The sequence below is a fragment of the Canis lupus genome, chromosome 11 (assembly GCF_048164855.1).
Source record: "Canis lupus baileyi chromosome 11, mCanLup2.hap1, whole genome shotgun sequence".
In the NCBI taxonomy this organism is placed as follows: Eukaryota; Metazoa; Chordata; class Mammalia; order Carnivora; family Canidae; genus Canis; species Canis lupus.
Window position 1 is genome coordinate 46,973,023 of NC_132848.1, and position 22,273 is coordinate 46,995,295.

General features: G+C 44.3%; 2 protein-coding genes across 5 annotated transcripts in view; both read right to left on the reverse strand.

Annotated features, from left to right (window-relative positions):
• CNGA3 (cyclic nucleotide gated channel subunit alpha 3) overlaps positions 1–12,692 on the reverse strand; it is a 28,006-nt gene extending 15,314 nt beyond the window's left edge. For 3 of the 4 annotated variants that reach the window (XM_072768084.1, XM_072768086.1, XM_072768085.1), the window contains exons 1-3: positions 12,572–12,690; positions 4,100–4,213; positions 1,784–1,963 (exon numbers count right to left, since the gene is read on the reverse strand). In XM_072768084.1, coding sequence (XP_072624185.1) covers positions 1,784–1,963; positions 4,100–4,213; positions 12,572–12,657 — 380 coding nt within the window. In that variant the 5' untranslated portion in view covers positions 12,658–12,690. Of the gene's footprint in view, positions 1–1,783; positions 1,964–4,099; positions 4,214–12,571 lie in introns of all 4 variants that reach the window. The other variant, XM_072768083.1, reaches the window with a different exon arrangement.
• The window catches only part of VWA3B (von Willebrand factor A domain containing 3B), a 256,215-nt gene continuing 238,137 nt past the window's right edge, over positions 4,196–22,273 (reverse strand). Inside the window, exons 29-30 of the transcript XR_012003285.1 lie at positions 12,572–12,690; positions 4,196–4,213 (exon numbers count right to left, since the gene is read on the reverse strand). The gene's annotated coding sequence lies outside the window, so the exon portion shown is untranslated. The remainder of the gene's footprint in view (positions 4,214–12,571; positions 12,691–22,273) is intronic.

Below are 22,273 nucleotides of genomic sequence, written 5' to 3' on the forward strand. Positions count from 1 at the left end.
TATTATCTCCTAGTGCTCAATTGCTAATACACGTGTTTTTGACACAGCTAGTTTAAGAAAGCCCGTTGGCCTCACAGCTGCCTGTCACCACTGCAGACCATTCACAGAAGACAGCCAGGACTGAAGCCAGTGGCTAGTGGTACTCCTGCCTGGCTCTCAGGGCACCTCTTCTATGATGCTGAACACCGAGCCAAATGCCATTCTGGTACTTCTGCTCACGCCTGCTCAAGTCTCCCTCTCATCATCCAGGATGTGGCTCTAACTCCTTGTTTGGGGGTTGGTTCTGATCATCGGAAAGTCCCCCAGGGAATTTCCCAACTCCTGTGAAATTGGGAAAGTGTTGCTCCTTGAGATGCAGTGGCCTGTGTTCACCACATTTCTGTGTCTGGGATCTCTTAAGGGCAAACCAGCAGAACAACCAAGACCTGTCTCTGCATATACTGCTATGCCAAAGAGATTCGCCTGGAAAATCCAAAGTCTTCCTCCCCCAGGAAGTCTCCCTGATTGATCAGCCATGATCCTGCACCATTGCATGCACCTGCCCACTCTGAACCCTTGGGTGAGTGACCAGGCATCTGAGGCATAGTAGGGACTTGGCCCTGATGGCTCAACCCTCTGCTCCCCTTGTCACATTGGGGAAAGGACAAAGAAGCCAATGTTCATCTTCATTAGGCTAAGGTTGTAGAGAAGATAATTTGATCAAGTTAGCAAAGGAAGGTTTTGCTTGCCTACCAGCAACTAAACCAGTCTGACTGGCTCGATAGCAAATCTCTCTCCCCACCTCCTCCTCCTCTATCTTTTGTTCTTCCTTATCTGTCATCCCTCCTTTCTTTCTGGCTCAGCAGACCTTTGGAGCTCCCTCTCAGTCTAGGATGCCTGACCCTGGGAACCTGGAATCTCCCTACACACATCCCCACCAGCACCCAGGCCCTCCGTGGTCCCTTCCCAAGCCCAGAAATCCCAATAGTTTGTGGTCCAAGCTCAGGTGAAAATGTGAGCCCAAGAATGCTAGGCCTTTACATCTCAGCCAGCAATTCTTAGGCCTTTCCCAGCAGGAAGACTAAATGTGGCTCTCCTAGAGTGGTTGCTAGCAAGAAATTTCCTTGAACTCTCATATTTTATCTTAAATATGCTTGTATATTTTGCAATCTATTGCAGAATCCAGAATAAACCTATAACACACACCTACACATATTTCCTCGGAGGCTTCATGACCTTCCCTTCCCAGGGGCCCTTGGATGCCTGTTTGAGACACACCTGAGCCCTTCCTTTGCTCATTTGACACAAAAAACACAGGATTTTCTCTAGCAATTATATAGGGATCATCTGTTCTGCAACAATTATGGTTGTTTCCACCTTTACATCTTGGTAAATCTTGGCATTACCTAGAGCATTCAGCCCAAAGATCTTCGTAACCCCTCTTTTCAGAAAGCAGATTCTGAGCAAGAAGCTTCCTGTTTGATGGAGATTGATGGGTGAGGCCGGCATCCCCAGATGCATTTAAGAGCTCCAGTTCCATGGGGTGCTGGCGGAAATTCTGTGCAGGGTCAAATGAGGCTAGGACTCTGGTTAGGGGGTTCCTTCTCCTGTGGTCCTTCTTGGACTTGGGGCAGCAACTGTGAGAGCATGCAGTATTCCCCAACCACAGACACTTTCTTCAAATTATGGATCATGAGACTGGTGCTCTGAGCCACCCACGCAGTGGATCTAAGCTGCAGGAGCAAAGAAGTGCTTCTTGTTCCACCCTACCTGGTGCGGGTGGCCCATCCATTTGGTTCCTTACCTTCTCCCCCTGTCTGGTGGCTCCTGGCTGCCCACATTTGACTGGGCATTGCTTTCTCGGCTGGACACCTCCTTGAGCTCGGCTCCACGGAAACGCTCCAGGAAGGAGTCTGGTCTCTGGGCCTCACGATTTAAGTGCCTGGTGGCCCATGCTCGCAGCGAGACGATCAGGCGAGATACCCTGGAAGGCCGTGGACAGGCAGCCGGTGCAGAAAGGAAAGAGATAGAAAGCCCTCTTTTCCAGGGCTGGGGCAGAAGCAGAGATGGCTGGCAGGACACAGGTCTTGGAGGTCCTGGGGGCCCTGGGCTTGGGTGTGCACCTCCCCTCTCCCTTCTCCTCCATCATCTGCAGCCTGAGACAGAGCTCTCTAGATAGGGGGCATCGTCTTCAGTATAACATTGCCCTTTTAACACTAGGACTTTGCCAAAGGCATGATCTTTCAAATGGGCATTAGCAGCTTCTCTGCTTATCATTCCTTTTGTAGAGCTCTTTGTTATGACTAGTAAGCATAGGAATAGGAAAAAAAAATAATTTGCAAATGGTGATCAAATTTAGAACAAGGTTAGAGGAACAAGTACCCAGGTACGACTTACATACGTTCTTTCCCTAACCCTTGTCTTATTGTGTTTGCTCCTCAGGCTTCTGCATAAGTTCCTTCTCCTGGAGCCAGACCTTGCTGGGGTCTCCAGCACCTGGAACTAGTTTGTCCCTGTCCCCAGAGCCTGTCTTAGCTTCAGCCTTCCCTCAGCTGTGCCTCCTGCCTTCCCTGTTTCTTCAAAAGGGGAATGAGAAGAGAACCTGAACTCTGTTTTCTTGGTTTCTGGTTGCCCTGACTTGGCACCTACAGTGCACGCCACTGTTTCCAATAAAATAAGTTCTGAGCAACCTAGAATGAGGTCATAAGCTGTCACGTGCCTTGACCCTAATCACATACATGGGCACTTTGCCTGAGAGAATCCATTAAAGCGAGAAGATGTTCCATGCACAGAGATGTTTACAGCTGCTGCTACAGACATATGTTGAAGTGCTTGCCCAGCTCAGCCACTCTGCTCTGGACACTCCTCCCACCCCCAATCTCCCTCTGCTGAGGGGCTGGAGCCGAGGTCACACTCCCGACTCCAGCTTCAGCTGACAGGCCCAGGAGAGTCACTCAAGCTTCTGAACTAAAAGCCATTCCAAGATGGGGTTGGGTATTTCAAATAGCAAATAGCAAAGCCTATTTTCAGCCTGTGCCTGGTGATATATGAACAGAGAAAGCCCAAAACAGAGATGTGCAGAAAAAAAAATCAGGAAGATCATGACACTCCAGGAGAAAATGAGAGGGAGAGGGCAGGTGCTTCCCCTGCTCCCCTGTCATGAGCCCCATTGGCTCCCTTTCCATGAGGTGGTCTGTCTGAGTTTGCACCAGCCTCCTGCCTCGGCCCTCCCCCAGGCCTTTCAATATGAGCTGGTTTGAAGGTGTCCTCTTCCTTGCTATCAATGAGACTTAAGACAGCATTTTATTAGTAAGACAAAAGCACTGAAATCATGTAAATGTCCAGCAACAAGGGGCTAGTGAAATAAATATTCCTCCAATGCAAAATACAGAGAATAACTAGAAGAATTAATTTTTGCAACAATCTTAAGCAGAAACCGCAGAACACGTGACTATATAAAACTATAGCATTGGTTAAAAAAATTTGGTGGAAGGAAATAACAAGCCCCACATTTGTTGAGCACCTGTTGTGAATCAGCACCTGGCTCTGATGCAGCCCTCATGTTGTTCGAGGTGTCTCCAGATGAGATCTGGAAAGGTAAAATGACTTCTTCGAGGTGGCACGGCTCTTGAAGCTGGAGTGCAGACATCATCAGCTCAGAGCCTAGATAATCTTTCAAATCCTCCTGCAAGGACGTGTGCTCGGAAGCCTAGACATGCACCTGTGAGGGCCTGCTAGAGGCTGCCTCAGACGGCGCCACAGAGGTCCACCATGGGTCTCCTGCAGCCGGCTGGTCTTTTTTCTCAATTCTTTCTGGAACCCTTAGGGTTTGGCTTTTTTCTAAATTCTTCCAGACTTGAAAGCAAGTACCTCAATATCACTTTGTATGAAAGCAATTTCAGATAACAGTTTTTCTTAGGTTTTTCTCAGCTCAGGACACTTGACTTGAGAGGTTATTACTCAGTGATAGATTTCTGACTGCTCTTCTCCTGCCCCTTTCTTCCCCACGTCTTCAACCCCACCTCCACCACTGCTCCCCCATTTCTTCCTGAGACTCAGCTCCCTTCCTCCTGCCTCAGCTTCCCTCTTCCCAAGGTGAGTGCTGAGCCTGCTTGGTTACCTGGCCTGCCCCTGGCTGGTGTAGGAGCTTTGCCTGGACTCAGCCTGTCCTCTGGTCTCCATGGCGATCTCCTGCTGCAGTTCTGACGAAGTCTCCTCGCCCCGCGAGTGGACCCTAGGAAATCAAATATGCAGCAGGCTAAATTGATTTCAAGCTCATCCCCTCCTGGACACACTCAGGGATGAGATGGCCAGATGTCCCGCTTAATGAGGAAAGCCGCCAGCACCGGTCTTCACTCTGTCCATGCACCAGCAGGATTCAGCAGATCCTGCTTTTAGGATAAACGTGGCCTTTCCTCTCCAGCGAGCCTGACAGAGGAAGGTAGCCCATCCAGCTACTTGCTGCCCTTGGACTTAAGGAGGCAGGCCAGCAGCACATGCTCCCCATCAGAGCTTGGAGTGGGGTGGCCTGGTGCCCGCCAGCGGGAGCCACGGCAGCTGTTTCTACCCAGGGATTCCAGAACAAGGATTCTGGTTCAAACACATGTCTGCATAGTGAGATCTATCTGCTAAGGCCAGACCGTATGTACGCCACAATCACACTCCCGGAGCAGTTATTTGTGTGCCTGTCCGGCGGCCCTCCCAGGAGCCCAGTTCGTATGTGGTTAAGAGTGTCCTGGAATATCGTATGGCATTGGCCTAGCCCTCCATGTGCATTTGTATACAGCTTTTGCATGAAAATTCATTTCCCCTGTGCCCTCGTGTCAAACCCTAACTTCCGTCCCCTGCAGTGCCAGTGACCTCACCTGTGCAGCGCAGGGCGAAAAGCATGAGCACACATAGAACCGATGCCCACAATTCAGTACGAGCACCAGTCACACCAGCAGAGCCTTGGTGTTTGTCAAACTGCCTGGAATAAGACCAATGTGTTTGGACATATTTTCCTTTCGTTCCCTGTCTTTTAAAATCTCCCAGGGCTGAAATTTGATCAGCCTGATTAAAAGCCATCCAGGCATTGGCCCCTAGGGATTTACACTTCATTCTATGAGTCTTGAAGAGCCCAGGCAGGACAAATTAATTCCATCACGTGACCTATTCCAACCTAATCAGCCTTCTTAACAAGGTGGCAACACAGTTGAGGAAGTAAGCAATAATTAATGTCAGGAAAAGGCTCTCTCTCTCTCTCTCTCTCTCTCTCTCTCTCTCTCTCCTCAGTGAGGGATTAGAAGGCAGAGTCCTGCATCCCAGCCGCTGATCTGCTGACTCCTCTTTGTACGACATCCTGGCCATCTCCAGCCGCAGGGCACTCGCTACTGTCCCACGGCCCACATGGGCCATCTTTGTAGCAGGTTCTTCCCTCCCTCAGCTTCCTCAGACCAAGGCTAATCTAATTTTTTTTGGTGCTGGAACCAGAGTCAGGCCACCTCATCTTCTATATGACCACCTTTGTGTAGCTGGGACATGGAAGGGACACCTCTCACACCCATGCCACATCTGTTTTTCCAGGCTGGAACCCCCTAGCTTACCCGGCCATGCCTCATCAGATTCAAGGCTCTTCCCCATCATGGTCATGCTCCTGTGAGCAGATTCCTGCATTCCCACCTGACTGGGCTTGGAGACCTAGGCCACTCTGCTGTTCCTGGACTCTAAGCCAGAGGTCATTGTAGGTTTGTGAGTTTGTGTGCTCATCAGCCAAAACCCAGTCTTGGAACATGGTTTGCGGCTAAGCCAGAAGATCCTATCTTGTGCATGTACAATTGATTTGTTGGAAGTCAGTATTAGACCTTTCCATTTATCTGAGTCCCTGGTGGATGTTTTGGGGCCCTTGGTATGCAGTGGTGCCATACTAGCCTTTCCTCCCAACTCCATCTCATTCACATGCGATCATAGGCATATGCCATTTATTGACTGTTTACTGTATGCCAGCCACATTGATCTTGTTATTTAATCCACATAACCACTCTATAAGAGAGAAAACTGGAGTTCAGAGAGGTTAAATAATTTCCCCAAGACCATACAGCCAAGTGGCAAAGCTGATATTTGAATGTCATTCCATCCCGTGTCAGAGCCTGCTCTCACCCACTCCATGAAGCAACTCCCTGTATTTTCACATATGGCACTGGTCAAAGCAAAATTTAATAGGACATGGCTGAGGACTGAGCCCTGCGGCATGCCACTAGAGACATGGCTCTGGTCCACCGGGCTATACTATTTGGGCATGGCTCTTTATTTTCAAGCCATCTAATTGAATTGGCCCTCTCTACGCTTAAAAGACCACTCACATTTTGTCCTTAGACATATGAGAAACCTTGTCAGAGGTCCTGCTGCAGCTAGGAAGCTCTGATCCCCTTGCCTTTCTAATAATCTGCATACTAGGAAGGTGGAATGCACATTCCAAGGCACCAGGGTCATTCCTAGAAGAGGGAGCAGTGGGACAAGTGAGTGAGTCCATATCTCTAGTCCCTGGATGCTAGCAGCTGGCATCTGGTGGGGTTAGGGCTGCAACAACCAAACACTGGGCTGCAGCTCCATCAGGGAATGTGTGCCCGGAAGACACGGAGGCAATCCCAAGGGCGAAAGTGTTCTGTCCCCACCAGCAGTTCCTCAGGGAGCTCTGGGCACCAAGAAGTCGGCCCAGCATTCCTGCCTTGTCTGCGCTCTGTTAATTACGTGAGGGCACATCCTGAGATCAGATTTATTTGCATTAGTAGCAAAGGAATCAATGACATCAGAGCTGATGAGGATGTGAGGAGGGCAAAACCCACCTCAGACTCCAAAGCAGCTCCAAAGCAGCACTGTTACTGGTGGTGATGAGGGCTGGCATGTGGGGGCTAGGACACTCACCTGAAGGACAGGCAGCAGAGTGGGGAGCCAGGAGGCCTGGGTTCAAATCCCTACCCTAACATCTATTAGCTAGGTGTTCTGTGAGTTTGTCACTTACCCTCCCTGAAGGTTTTTTTTTTAAGGTTTTATTTATATATTCATGAGAGACACACAGAAAAAGGCAGAAACATAGGCAGAGGGAGAAGCAGGATCCTAGTGGAAGCCCAATGTGGGACTCGATCCCAGGACCCAGGAATGACGACCTGACCCAAAGGCAGACGCTCAACCAGTGAGCCACCCAAGTGCCCTACCCTCCCTGAAGTTTTATAGTCTTCAAAAAGGAACTAAAGGAATAATTGGTGATTTCATTTCAACTTAAGCATTGTTCAAACAGCCAAGTCCAGAAAAGGCATAGTTAGCCATGAAGAATAGGGACCCAAAGGGGCCTTTCTTTTCAACGCATCTTGCCACTTGTTTCTGATGCTTGAAATTCTCTGATGTCTCCTAGCTCCTGAGGCTCTACCCTTGTTAAGTGCGTGGGGGTATTTAGATAGTAAACCCAATTAGTTACTCCTCAGAGACATGGATTTTATGAAGCAGATGGAAGAGGAGATGGGAAGAGAGAAGAACCAGATGTCTGAGGTGACACTTTGAGTCCCCAGGGACACACAGGTACGGAATAAAGGGAGCACCTTCTGGCAACCAAAGTAGGAATGGGGATCCAGAATCTTCCAGAGAAATAGAGAGGCAGGAGAAACTGGGGGCCAGGCCCTGTCCTGCCGAGAGCTGGCGGAGGGGCCGGGGGCAAGGACCTGACGGGGACTTCTCTGTTAAAAACAAAACAAAACAAAACAAAACAAAACAAAACAAAACAAAACAAAACAATGAACTGATCAGGCCAGGACAACCCCGAAGCTGCCCTTCCGCTTGCCAACTCCGACTGTCGGTGGTGACGACAGAGATGACGCCTGTGCAGGAAGGAGTTCTGTGAAGGCGGTAATTAGCAGGAACAAGAGCAACCAGCACAGCACAATGGTGTGACTGTTTCCAAAGACAAGGTAATTTCAACTTGTGAAAATTGTTCATCTTCTAAGTTTTCTTACAAAGAGGAACCTCATGTCTGTGAGGTAAAGGTTTCCCCTGTCACTGGGAGAAGACAGGGGTGCTCATCAGAACTGCAGCTTGTCATTAGCTTTGCACTTTGTGGAGCACCCGGTGACTTTGGGGACGTAAACAAACCTTGGAGAACACGGTGGAGAAGATGATCCCTTGTCTTTCCCTCCTCTCAAGCCCTGAGGAACTTGAATGACCGATATACACTGCCATTGGCCACATGTGACCAGGGAACTAAAGTGAGTGCACTTTTGTCTTTGGTCCTGGGGTAGCAGGCTGAAAATGGCTTTCTTTGGTGATAATTGCTTTGGGCTCTGCTCAGAGAGCAGCACGAAGAAGGCTTCTCTTCTGTAGGATACAAACCCCTGTGCCCCAAAGCTCACCTAAAATAGCTACACCAGGAGATTGATCTGAGATTTGAGGTACCCTCGGTCCTTGCTGCACTCCTCCGTAGCAGATTCTGAAGTCTTTCCCTACTGCATTATCTTTTCAAATATGCCGACAGCTCTTAAATAATCAAGTCAACTAAACAGATCTAAATAGAAAAGAAAAATTCAAGACATTTTTATTTCTGGTATTTCCAGCATTTTGACTTTTTTGGTTCAAATGACATGTTTTTATCCTTCCTTATGGCTTGTCACTAGGAAAGTGATCCCAATAATTTAAAAGGAGAAACAGAAACCTGGCTTTCCAATTTGGTGAAAGATTTGGGGGACATGGTGTCTCAGGGGATGGGGACATGATCTCTCCTCCCTCCTAGGGGCATTCAGCAAAGGGTCACAGTGACACACAGATTCTCAGCATAGCTTCTTAATATCATCAAGGACAAAGAATGATTAATATTTAAGGACAAACATTCACAATTATTTCTCCCATAAGCTTTCTAAAAAGATTTGAATTTTGTGTTTTATTATTTTTGAAAAGTTTAATCTCTACATCCAGTGTGGGCCTCGAACTCACAACCCTGAGATCAAGAGTCACAAGCTCTACCAACTGAGCCAGCCAGGTGTCTCAAAAAGGATTTGAATTTTAAATTAAAGATCTATAGTTTGTTGAAAACTGTTTCCTCCCTAAAAGTAGTGATTTGAAACTTTAAAATTCTTATGTATATGTGCCAGAGTCCCTTGTTCAAACGGATCTTATAGAGAAAACTAGTCTGTCAGCATTTAGATGCTGGGCTGTGCTGGGAAGCAGAAGAGGGGCCTGGACCCCACCTCTGGCCCAAGGCTGTTCCACCCTCAGCCTGTACATGCATGCTCAATCCTTGGTAACACCAAGGAACCCATTCTAGAAACTTCCATCTATTAATATAGTCCTGCTTCCATAACATAAAGCAAACATCTCTCTCATGAAGAAAGCATTCTTTCTCTCTCTCCTTTTGCAATCTCCACAGCATCTCTATGGATTCTGTATTAATCTGTCAACAAGCTTTTTCCACGGGAGAGGTTGGGCAACCAAGTGAGGCTTGATGAGACTGGACTAGTAGTCAGGCTGAGAAAGTATGACTTGGTCACAGGCGGAAATGGCCAGATCCAGATGTCAGGATAGCTGGAGCTCTCTGAGGTCAGAGGAGGAGAAGGCTTCCAGCCTGGAACACCAGGGAAGCTCCCACGGGATGTGGAATCGTTTCCAAGACTGACAGAGCACTGACTGAGCACTTCCTACGCAGCAGGGACTGTGCCAAGAGCTTTCACCTGTTTTAACCTCACCACAGCCCTACGAGGTCAGGACTAGTCCATTTTTCAGATGAGGAAACTGCAGTTTGGAGCAGTTGCACAACTTTCCAGAGCTGGTCAGTGGCAGAGCCAATGTTCAAACTCACCCAGCCTGACTCTGAGCCTCTTAGTCACCATGCTGGTTGGGGGTGGGGGATGGAAGGAGACTGAAGGGCTATTTCCCATCCATGAAGATGGCAGATAGAATTATCGAGGGGTATCAATTCAGAGCCCTGACTGTGTGGCTGACTGACCCTCCGAGTGTGCATGAACCCAGCATGAGCTCACAGAGAGTCTCTTGGAATCCAGCAGTCCATCACTGGGATCTGTGTGGCTTCCACTGATCGAGCTAGCCATTTATTTTGTAAAGGGTAATCTTCCAGGAGACTCAGTGAGCTCTCTTGAATAGCCCACATGCCGGACTGGGCTTGTAGGCTGCTGGCTGAGGCCGAGCCAAGATGAAAAGGACAGAGCTGGGCCACAATGGTACCTGGTCAAGTAGGCATTCTGGGCAGGAGCCCCGGCCCTCTAACCAGGCCTGCCTTTTCTTGAGTATCTAACTGTAAAGAGCCAAACTAAGACCCTGTTGTTCTCAGTCCCAGGGAGTCTGGAAGCTCCATGAGATGCTCGGATTATATCCCACTCAACACAAAAGGAGCAATGGGGCAAATGAGGCACCATTTTGCTTCAAACTCCCCCTGATCCTAACAGCCTCTCTCCTTCTCCCACTGGGCCCAGGTCCCAGGAGCCCAGTGCTGCCCAGGGAGCTTGACTTTACTGCTTGTCACATGTATAGACCTTCCTCCCCCTCCACAAAATCTTCTTTGAATACCCTGCCCCAAGAGGTTTATTAGCACAGGTGTGAAAAAGAAGCTATTAATGCATACCAAAGTCACAATGCACAGATGGCTGTCCTAAGAGTGTTCTTTTTCTCTTTTAAATTAGGGGCAATGACTTAACCTAAAGGAATAAGTCCCCAGTGGTGGGACAATGGTATATTGACAGTCGGCCAATTAGGAGGGAGAAATTTGAATAGAGTGAGAATTTTGGATGGTCCTGAGTCACATCAAAATTCCTGGGGCGGGCAGCCTGGGTGGCTCAGCAGTTTAGTGCCACCTTCAGCCCAGGGCATGATCCTGGAGTCCGGGGATTGAGTCCCACATGGGGGTCCCTGCGTGAAGCCTGCTTCTCCCTCTGCCTATGTCTCTGCCTCTCTCTCTCTCTCTCTCTGTCTCATGAATAAATAAATAAATAAAATCTTTAAGGAAAAATTCCTGGGGCCCCAGCACCCTGTTAAAATAATTGGAACCAATAAATATCTGTTGGGATGCTTTGAGATATTCCTCTCTTTGCTTGAATCTCCAAAGGTGGGGTCCTAGGACTACATAAGTTTGTGATGATAGGGACTCAATCTCTTTGGAAATGATTGTCCATTACTCATGAGCAGAATTAGCTAAGGAGTGGGACCAAGAATCTAGACAGAGGGGCACCTGGGTGGCTTAGTGGTTGACCATCTGCCTTTGGCTCAGGTCATAATATCCCAGGGCCCTAGGATCAAGTCTTGCATCAGCTCCCCACAGAGAGTTTGCTTCTCCCTCTGCCTATGTCTTTGCCTCTCTCTCTGTGTATCCCATAAATGAATAAATAAATAAATAAATAAATAAATAAAATCTTTAAAAAAATAATTTAGACAAAAAAAATGTGCATCTGAGAGAGGAAGTGATATACATTGGTAACTGAGCAGAAATGGTGGATGAGGGCCCAGTACCAGGGAAGTGAGAACCAAGAGACTGTCATTGCAGTTTGTTGTCATTGGATAATATGTAGTTATCATGGGAGGGAGAAGTTTTTATGGGAGCAAGAAGTTTTCAGTGTTATATATATAGGCCAACAATAACATAAATATTGGAAATAAGGTTTCTCATGGTTCAACTTAAGCAACCCACTGAGAATTTAAGGAACATAAAAATGTAAGTCCATTTGCATCAAAAAGATACACTCCCACTTCCTCACTATTGTGCCAGGAGCTTGGAAAAGATGCTGCTCTATTTTGCAGTTGAAGAAACTGAGGCATGGAGAAATTAAGTAGGTTTTACCCAGTTTACTGTAAACTATGAACAGGGCTAGAAGTAGAACTCAAGCCCCAGATTTCTCTATGGCTGCCTGTGTGGGGATGTCATTGATGGGGCTAATGGCTTCATTGGCAAGGCATGGCCCACTCCCTGCAGACCATGAACACAGCATGAATCCTGACCTTCCGCTGGAAGCAAGGGACAAGACATCTGATTCATATTCCATCCCTAGCACTGAGGATAATGGCTGGTGCAGAGAGTCCAATGAATGTCTGTTGTGTTCATAAGAAAGTATGGCAGTTTAGAAAAATTTTTACAGTAAAATTATATGCTGCATTTGAATCTTCATTTTTTAAAAGATTTTTTATTTATTTATTTTTGAGAGAGAGAGAGAGAGAGAGAGAAAGAGAGATATTGAGATAAGTGCCTGAGTGGAGGGAAAGACAGAGGGAGAAGCAGACTCCCCACTGAGCAGGGATCCCCAATGTGGGGCGCAATCCCAGGACTCTGAGATCATGACCTGAGCCAAAGGCAGACGCTTGACTGACTGAGCCTCTAGGTGCCCTGAGTCTTCATTTTGTTACATTACCTTTTGAGCTTCATTTTCCACCTCTCTAAAATGAGAATAAAAACTACTTCAGTGGGTTTGTGAGGCTTAAGTGAGATGGCTTAAGTCAGAAGGAGCACTGCGAATAGTAAGCACCCTCCAATCTGTGGTTGGCCACAGGCTAAGGCATTCTTTACTCCACAGTCTAGATCAGCTATGGGAATAACTCATTTTAAGGGCATAAAATGAAAAGCCTGTCTTACCTGCTGAGGCCATTTTCAACGTGGTCGAGATCTCTGTCCATGGTCCTTACCACAGGGTGGGAGACTTGGGTGTTAATCTTGGCCATCTTGTTTTGTCAAGTTCAGTCCCAAGGTGGTTGCTGAAACATGAACACAAAGCAGATCACATCAGGACAGGGAAGCAGCTGCATCCCAGCTCAATTTTGGTCGGTGCTATTTCCCCAGGCAAGCCTTGGCACACACATACCCTCTTCCATTTCTCCCATAGTTCCAGCTACATTGCACTTTAATTGGGTATCTTTGAGGTCTTCTTCCCAGCCTGAAGCACAAACAAGGTCTTTCACTCCTCTGTGTATGCTGTGATACTGAAGAGCTGCTCAAAGCTAAATGCTGATCCAGCCAATGAATGAATGATTGGCCAAGTTGATATTTGATTTAAGAAAGTTAAATCCTCATGATTCTGTGGAATGCTGTGATGTTCCTCTTGTCTTTCATTTTAAGATTTTTAAGATTTTTTTTATTTATTTGAGAGAGAGAGTTAGAGAGAGAGAAAGATCAGAGGGAGGAGCAGGGGGAGAAGCAGACTCTCCACTGAGCAGAGCCTGATGTGGGGCTCGATCCCAGGACCCCAGGATCATGACCTGAGATGAAGGCAGATGCTTTACCAACTGAGCCACTCAAGTGCCCTGGTTTTCTCATTTACTTATTTTTATCACTTAGTTTTCATATATTTTAGTAGCTACCCAAATAGCATTTTAAAACAAAGCATAAAAAAAATAAAAAAATAAATAAAACAAAGCATAAAATCAAACAATACTTGACATTCATAAAACCTTTACAATGTGATGTTATCCTCAAATATGCTTCATCTCATTTAATCTGCATAATAACCTCATCAGATATTTACAATTTTTATCCCCATTTAAAGATGACTAAATTGAGACTCAGAGATATTAAGCATCATGATCGAGCAAAGAAATAGGTAAAACCTGTTGATGGCATGATCCTGGTGCTAGAAATCAGACCATGAATACTTTCCCTTCAGCAGACAATGAAAGGTGCCCCTATTATTGATGAGAAAAGAAAGCTGATGTGAGCACAGGGCTGATGTGATGAACACAAAACTTGGCCAGTTCCCTTATTCTTGATCAAAAGAATCAAAGGATTCTTGTCTCAGTAGAGACAACTCCAGAGAAAGTGATTTCGAGAAATAGTCCAGTGACACACTCCAAGACTAAATTAATTCCATATCCAAAGGAAGGACAATGAAAGGAGCCTAGAATACTGTGCCAAAGCATGGATATAGTCCTGCTCACCACAGTCAACCCACTGTGAGTTTACTCGGAGGGCAATTGTCGGTACAGTGGTCTTGGTTCATCTCTGATGTTTGAGAATTAAGTCTGTGATTTAAATTTTATACTTTTCTCAATAGATCAAAAATTGTTTTGTTTTTTAAAAACTATTCACTTATATAACAGCGAGTTTCTGGTTGATTGCAGGAGATACAAAGAACTATAAGATGAAGACTGTTCTCAAGGGTCTTATAGTCTCGTAGGACAGATGATGGATACCAGAGGGTCTCCAGGCTGCGTTAAGGAGCTTGAGTTTTACCCTGAGCTCAGCAGGGATGTAGTCAGATATGCAAAGGCCATTCTGGATGCACTGAGGAGGACATATTCAGGGAATATGAGTTGATGGGAGATGAGCAGATACTGCTGCAGTATCTCGAGAGAGAGAGTATAGTTGCCTGAACTAGATTTGTGGTAATGAATCAGATAAATTAAAAAACTACCAAATGGATATAATCACTGGGACATGGTAATTAATCAAGTATAAAAGGTGATGAGGAGGGAGGTGCTGAGCATGATGCATGACTGCTGGTCTAGGGCATTGATGGTCTTGTACACTGAGGCATGGATCCAGGGGGAGGAAGCAGGCTTGAGAAAGAGAATGATTCTAGTTTGAGGCGTCTATGGAAACTTTAGAGCTAACATAGGAAATAAATGTCTTCCATTAAAAGCAATAAGCCAGGGGCAGCCCGGATGGCTCAGTGGTTTAGCTCTGCCTTCAGCCCAGGGCATGATCCTGGAGACCCAGGATCAAGTTCCGCCTCGGGCTCCCTGCATGGAGCCTGCTTCTCTCGCTGCCTGTGTCTCTGCGCCTCTCTCTCTCTCTCTCTCTCTCTCTCTCTCTGTGTGTATTGTGTACCTCATGAATAAATAAATATTTTTTTAAAAACCTCAGCTGAGGTGAATATTTTTAAAAAAAGCAACAAGCCAATTTGAAATTGTTCATCCAATGCTTTTTTTTTTTAAGAAAAAGATTTTATTTATTTATTCATGAGAAACACACAGAGAGTGTTTCTCTCTCCTGCGGGGAGCCCGATGTGGGACTTGATCCCAGCACCCTAGGATCACAACCTAAGCTGAAGGTAGACACTTAACCACAGAGCCACCCAGTTGCCCCTTTCCAATGCTTTTTTATTGAGCACTTACTATATGTGAGACACTATGCAAAGAGCTAGGGTTTTACAGAGAAGGATATACATCTCTGACCTCAAGGAGCTTACAATCCAGTGGAATCTAGAGCAAGTCTTTAAAAAGCTTTGGGACTCTGCAGGAAATCTATTAAATTATTCTTTTTGTACATTTCCAGGAAAATTGCATCAGGGAAAGTTCATTGCTCCAGCCTGTGTCCCTTCCCTCAGCCATCCCCAGGTGTACAAACCCTGGCTTCAGATGCTATTGTATGGAGGCAGCACTTCTGGGGTCCTTATTGAGGGCTACTATATGCCAAAAACAGGGTAGGTGCTCATGTAATAAATACTGCTCCTTTAACTCACAAATAGCCTCCCCTTTCCTTCCCTTTTACAAGTGGAGAAGCAGGTACATAATTTCCATAATGTTCCTTATAGCCTGAGCCAGGATTGACAAAGTTCTCTCTGACTCCAGAACCTGATAGTATAAAGTTAATGGGTGACAAAGAACTGGCATTGCCTTTTGGCCTGGGCAAGAGAGGTCTCTGCTTGGGATCCCAGGCTTTAAAGGACTCTACTCTGAGTTTCTTCTAGCCATAAGGCCAAGGGGACTTGTCCATCCACAATCTTGCCCCCTGCTGTAGTCTATGCTCTGGATGCCCAAGACTCCCACATTTTGTGCTCAGGAGACTCTGAGCTGATTCTAGGGCCTTGTGGGCCTCTTATCTCGTCTGTTCGCCTGAGACAGGCATCAGTGTGCACTCCCCTAGAGCTCCAAGTGGCCAAGGAGCAGCTGTTTGGAGGGAAGGGATGTGGACCTCAGAGATGCAGGCAGCATGTCCACAGGCATGTGTGAAAGACCCCTTGTGACATGGGGTGGACTCAGAGCTGGGCAGAGAAGGAGGCAGACCATGGCTGGGAGACCAGAGATCAAATCTCCCCCTGCACTATGTTCTGAGGCTGAACTCGAAGGGGCTTGAGAGATCGTTATTTGAATCTGGCCTTCTAGTCATTGTGAAAGTGATTCGTCAAGATAGGAGGATAGGGCATGTTTGAATAGACAGTGTACTAGTTTGGTCTCTGTCACAGTCATCTCTGGGTCTCTAACCTCATATCCTTCCTGCCCTTCTATCAGTCCAGCTGTTGCTATGGAAACCAGTTGCAGGTGGGGTGACCCAGCAGAACCTTGCCTCAGCTACACCATGGATTGTTCACCTTTCCTGGGGCTTCCCTGCTTCCCCCAGAGAACATATGCTAGGATGCTTGTGCCATTCTGATACATGTACAAACCTAGAAGTGCTAAAGAGGTAACTCCCCCTTTGGGCAACTTTTGACTACCAGAACTCAGGAACCGGCAGTAAATATTCCCATCTTCTATTCCTCAGGAAGAAAATTTAGTGGTACTCTACGTGGCTATTTGGAGATGCCCTTGAAGGATCAAGCCAGTTGCTCAGAGTGGCTGATCAGTTGATAAAGTACACTTGGGGTGGCTTTCCCTTCTTGTGTTATTGTCTCTTTTAAGACCCTCACTTCTCTTCCTTGGAATCACTCCTCAATCACTCCCTGGCATGTCCTTGTCCAAGGTTCTAGGTTTTTTGTTTGTTTGTTTTGGTGGGAGGTAATTACCTTAGCTAAGAGAATATTTTTTAGATATTTAGACAAATGGTACAATGGTATGTGGGTTATGTGTACTCCTGACTTGGGCCCCTAACAGGTAGGACAAGGCAAAATGTGTGTGATTAAAGAGAAATGTTAAAGATAAGTCATAAGATCTCTTTCCCTCAATTGTTGATAAACCTCATAATCGTTGTCTTTTTTAAAAAAATTACCTTTAAAAATCAGGATCCAAACTAGGTCCACATATTCTGATTGGCTGACTGGCATTTTAAAATCTCAAGTGTTTTTTTTTTTTTTTTTAGATTGATTTATTTTAGGGAGAGAAAGTGCTTGTGCATGGAGGGGCAGGGGGGAAGGGGCAGAGGGAGAGAATCTTCAAGAGGACCACCCTCCAACTCTGAGCAGGAGCCCAGTGGTGGTGGGGGTGGGGCTTGATCTCACAACCCAAGAGATCATGACCTGAGCCAAAACCAAAACCAAGAGGCAGATGCTTAATCAGCTAAGTGACCCAGGTACCCCTAATCAAAAGTTTTGATGCATTTCTCTTCTTTCTATTATAGAAGAAACAATTGTACTCCAGAGTTTCCTATAGTATGGATTTTTGCCAAATTCCAAATTGATGATGTTTTTTGTAAATTGGTAGTTGTACTCAGAGGTTTGGTCAAGCGTGGGTTCAAAAAAAAAATTTTTTTTTTGCGAGAACATTTCGCAGCCATTGATAATCATTGCCTGGACCTACCATTTCATTACAAGTTGCAAATTGGTGATGTTCTATCATTTCTTCTCTACCACTTAGCTGCTATATTCTTAAAGAAAATTTTATTATTTGGCTCTTCAGTGGTACATTGGCTCTTCAGTTCATACAGGAAAGGTAGGATAAAACATTTTTTTCCTCTTATTTACCAGTTTTTAAGTCCTGACAGCCTCGGTGATTCCCCAACTGCCCTATGAATTTTCACATTTCCTGACCCAGACAAACTCTGGGAGAACTCACAAATGAGATCGCGAAATTACAGTCAATGATCCTGAGGCGGCTGTTGAAAATGCTGTTGAAAATGAAACTTGCCATCCAGGCAGGCCCCCTGGAGTGTAAGGCACTTGCATATCTATTACTCATTAATCCTCAAGAGCCCCAAGAGGTAATAGTGATGCCGATTTTGCAGGCTTGGGTCTGTCTGACCCTAAAGTCCATGGTTTGTTTTGATTATCACACCCGCTGCAGGAGATTAGAAATGCAGGAGATTAGATTATAATTTTAATTTTCAAGCACAGGAAGAAGATATATCCTGCCAACTACGAGGGTGACCTTGAAGTGGATCCTAGGCGTGAGTCTAAGAGTGGTTTATGAGCATCTTTCAAATGAATGTGAATTTTCTAGAGCTCAACTGGGGAACTAACAGCACATCATTTCAGACAATTCCCATTTTCCTTGCAGTATTACTAAATCCAGCATGCTTTCTCCCCCCTGCCTCCACCCTCAAACACACTTGGCATGGTGCTTGGCCCTGAAAATTACGAAGGTGAGGAAGATAGGTCTCTGTCTTTGAAATCACACAACTGTGTGAGGGAAACAGGAATGGAAATGGGGGTGGGGAGAGTGTGGGGGGTGTAGGGTGCAGAGGTGCTGAAATAGAGGTAGGGGTGTGGTGGGGAGCAAAGTGGAAGGGGAAGACACTAATTCTGCCTCAGAGGCCAAGGAGGTCTGAGGAGGCTTCTCAGGTGATCACAATATTTATTTGACATTATTCAACATTTACCATGTGTTAGCCATTGTGCTATGCACCTTAAAGGAGTTCATTGTGATTTTTGTGCTCTAGTGCATATCTTTAACTTTCTCCATTGATCTTGGCTTGGACACCAGTAGGCCAGGAATCTAACACAGCTCACCTGCACTCCAGTTATTCTCATACTTTTCTCATTTCTTTATTAACTCCAAAAGACTTGAAGACAAGAACTATTTCCTTTTACTTAAAAAATATTTTATCCTCTTAAACACCAGTGTATATACACATGGTGGGTAATAAAAAGGGGGTGGCATAAATGGAGGAGGAATAGGTGAGTAATTGCAATGATGATACTAATAACAACAGTATATTTACTATTTACTCTCTGCCTGGTATTGTTCCAATAACTTTAAATGTGTATTAACTCATTTGATTCTCACAATGCTCCATGAATGAGTCACACTGAACATTTCTATCTTACTTAAACATGGATGGAACTTTATAAGGGAGAGAGCAAGTAAGCAACAAAGGAAGTCAAACATGTAAATCTCTTTCTTCTAAACTAAAATGTGCTTCTGGAAAAAAAATCTTCGTCCCTTCTTATGATGACTAGTTCTTCATACTAAAAAAATATTGTTTATGTTCTGTCCTTTTCTCTTCATACTAAAAAAATATTGTCCATGCTCTGTCCTTTTGTCTTTAAGACAAGACTTAAACATGAAAAACCAGTCCTGGCTCGGTTTGTGTCATTTGAAACATTATCATTTTCCAATCCCTAAATGTAGCTGAGACAATAAAGGGGTGCCAAGAGCCCAAAATGCATACTCTTCTGACCCACTGCAGGACTTTCTGATTATCATTGTTTTAGGTTATGACTCCTATATGGCCAGCAGCTAGCTGTCAGGTCCCATTAGTGAGGCACCATCCATTTTCTCTCTGGGTTTCATCCATTTCAGTTCTCTACAACTCAACTTTCTCAGCATCATTCTGGGCAAAAGCACTCAGCAAATTCTCAGTAAATGTGAGGTTGGACAGCCTTGCTTTGTCAAATTAAACTCCAAAGAGAAGTCAATAACTCCCACATGGTCTACATGCCTTGGAACTTTTTTTTAAAGTACATTTCAAATTGTCTTTCCCTTCTTTCCCTATCCAATCTGGAAACTGCAGGATGAAAGGAAACTATCCAATGCTAAGCCACTTACTTAATCACTCTGAGACCTGTGAATCAGCCCACAGAACAAATACAAGGAACAGAACACACATTACTATAGGCAAGGACGAAGCCTGTGTGTTTTCAAGCAGTCCTAGGCTTATGTAGGGGGAAACTCTAGTAAAATATCTTTTGTTTGAGGCAAATGGTATTGGAAAGACAATGTAGGTGGCCAAGGGCATTGTACTGAGTGAAAGGAAAGCTGGATTCTCTTCTTAGCTCAGCCTCCAATTTAGGCAAGTGATCCAGCATTTTGGTTTATTCATCTAATGATGGACACGGACTTACTGCAAGTGAAAACTTCCACAGAAACCCAATGAATAAAACATTTACTTGTATTATTTTATTTAAATGTATTTGAAAACATTTACAAAGACAATTAGTGGGTATTTACCTCTTCCTCAAAGTGGAAATACTAATCCAAAAGGCTATGTGTACCTCTATGTTCATTACGGCATTATTTACAATGGCGAAGATACAAAAGCAACCTAAGTGACGATCAATAGATACTCAGCCATAAAGAAAGACATCTTGCCATTTGTGACAACATGATATAATGCTAACTGAAATAAGACAGAGAGAGACAAATGCCCTATGATTTCACTTATATATGGAATCAAAAACAAACAAATTTAAAAAAGAAAGAAACTCATAAATACAGAGAAGAACTGATGGTTGTTGTACGGAAAAAATGGATAAAGGGGAGTAGGAGACACAGGCTTCCAGTTATGGAATGAATAAGTCATGGAGAGCAAAGGTAAACCATAGGGAATATAGTCAAGGGTGTACTATAATAGTGTAGTATGGTGACAGATGGTATTATACTTGTGGTGAGCATAGCACAGGATATACAGTTGTCAAATTACTATGTTGTACACCTGGCAAATGGTATTACACTTGTGGTAAGCATAGCATAGGATATAAAGTTGTCAAATCACTATGTTCTATACCTGAAACTAACGTAACATTGTGTATCAACTATACTACAATTTAAAAAAAGACAATCAGTGGGACACCAAAATTAATTTTGATCATGGTATCCAGTATACTAAAGTTTGGGAAAATACATTTAAAAATCTTAACACGTGCACAGAACTCCTTGGGGAACTCTGTGGAATAGAGCTGAAAACCAAGCCTTGGTTGATTATTAATGGTCCTTCCATTCCAAAAGTTCCATGATGAAATATAACTGTAGAGCGTAAATATTGTGCCTACAGTCCTCTCCTGGTTTGTGTGTGAATGTGATCCTACTGGAAGAATTAAAGTATTCCAGAGCTTCAAAAACAGAATGGAAAAACTATATAATGTTAAAATTCACTGGACATTGTACAATATAAATAAAAACAACTTGAATCCCAGAACTTACATGAGAGGACACTTTGAAAATTACATTACGATGCATAGAGCCTCAACAAAATACTACAATCAAAATCTACCCATATATAAAAAGGGCTTTACATCATGATCAAATGATATGTATCCTAAGAAGGCAAACTTGATTTAACATCCAAAATCAATCAATGTAATGCACCATATTAATTAAATGGCAAAAGCCATATGATGAATGCAACAGACATGAGAAAATTGTATGACAAAATCCAACATGCTTTCATGATAAAAACAACCAACCAAATAAGAATAGAAGTTCGTTAAACTGATAAAGGGCATCTATGACAGAACCATAGCTAACTTCACACTTAATGGTGAAAGACTGAATGCTTTCCCCTAAGATCAAGAACAAGACAAAGATATTCACTCTTATCACCTCCATGCAACATTATACTGCTAGCCAGGGCAATTAGACAAGAAAAACAAAAAAAGCATCCAGATTGGAAAAGAAAAAATAAACTATATTGCAGATGACATGATATGGGATATAGGAAATCCTAAGGAATTCACTAAAAAAATATTAAAACTAATAAATGAGTTTAATGGTATGCCAGGATACAAGATCAGCATACAGAAATCAATTGTATTTCTATACACTGGCAGTGAATAATTAGAAAATGAAACTAAGAGAACAATCTCATTTTTTTAAAAAGATTTTATTTATTTATTCATGACACACACACACACACACACACACAGAGGCAGAGACACAGGCAGAGGGAGAAGCAGGCTCCATGCAGGGAGCCTGATGTGGGACTCGATCCCAGAACCCTGGGATTATGCCCTGGGACGAAGGAAGGTGCTAAACTGCTGAGCCACCACAATCCCACTTTTAATAGCACTAAACACCTAGGAAATTTAACCAAGGAAACTGAAGATTTGTACACTGAAAACTATAAGACATTGTTGAAAGAAACTGAAGGTATAAATAAATGGAGAGATATTTCCTGTTCACAGATTGGAAGGATTGATATTATTAATATGGCAATACTTCCCCAAATTATCTACAGATTCAACACAACCTTATCAAAATCCCTGCTGGAATTTTTGTAGAAATTGACAAGATGATCCTAAATTTACATAGAATTCAAGGGACCCCAGATAGCCAAAACAATCTTGAAATCTTGAAAAACAAGAACAAAGTTGGAAAGCTCACACATTCTGATTTCAAAATCATATTACAAAGTTACAGTAATCAAGATGGTGTGGTACTGGCATAAGGATAAGTATACAGATTAATGGAATAGAATTCAGAGTCCAGAAATAAACTCCCAGTTTTACGATCAATTGATTTTTGACAAGGATAA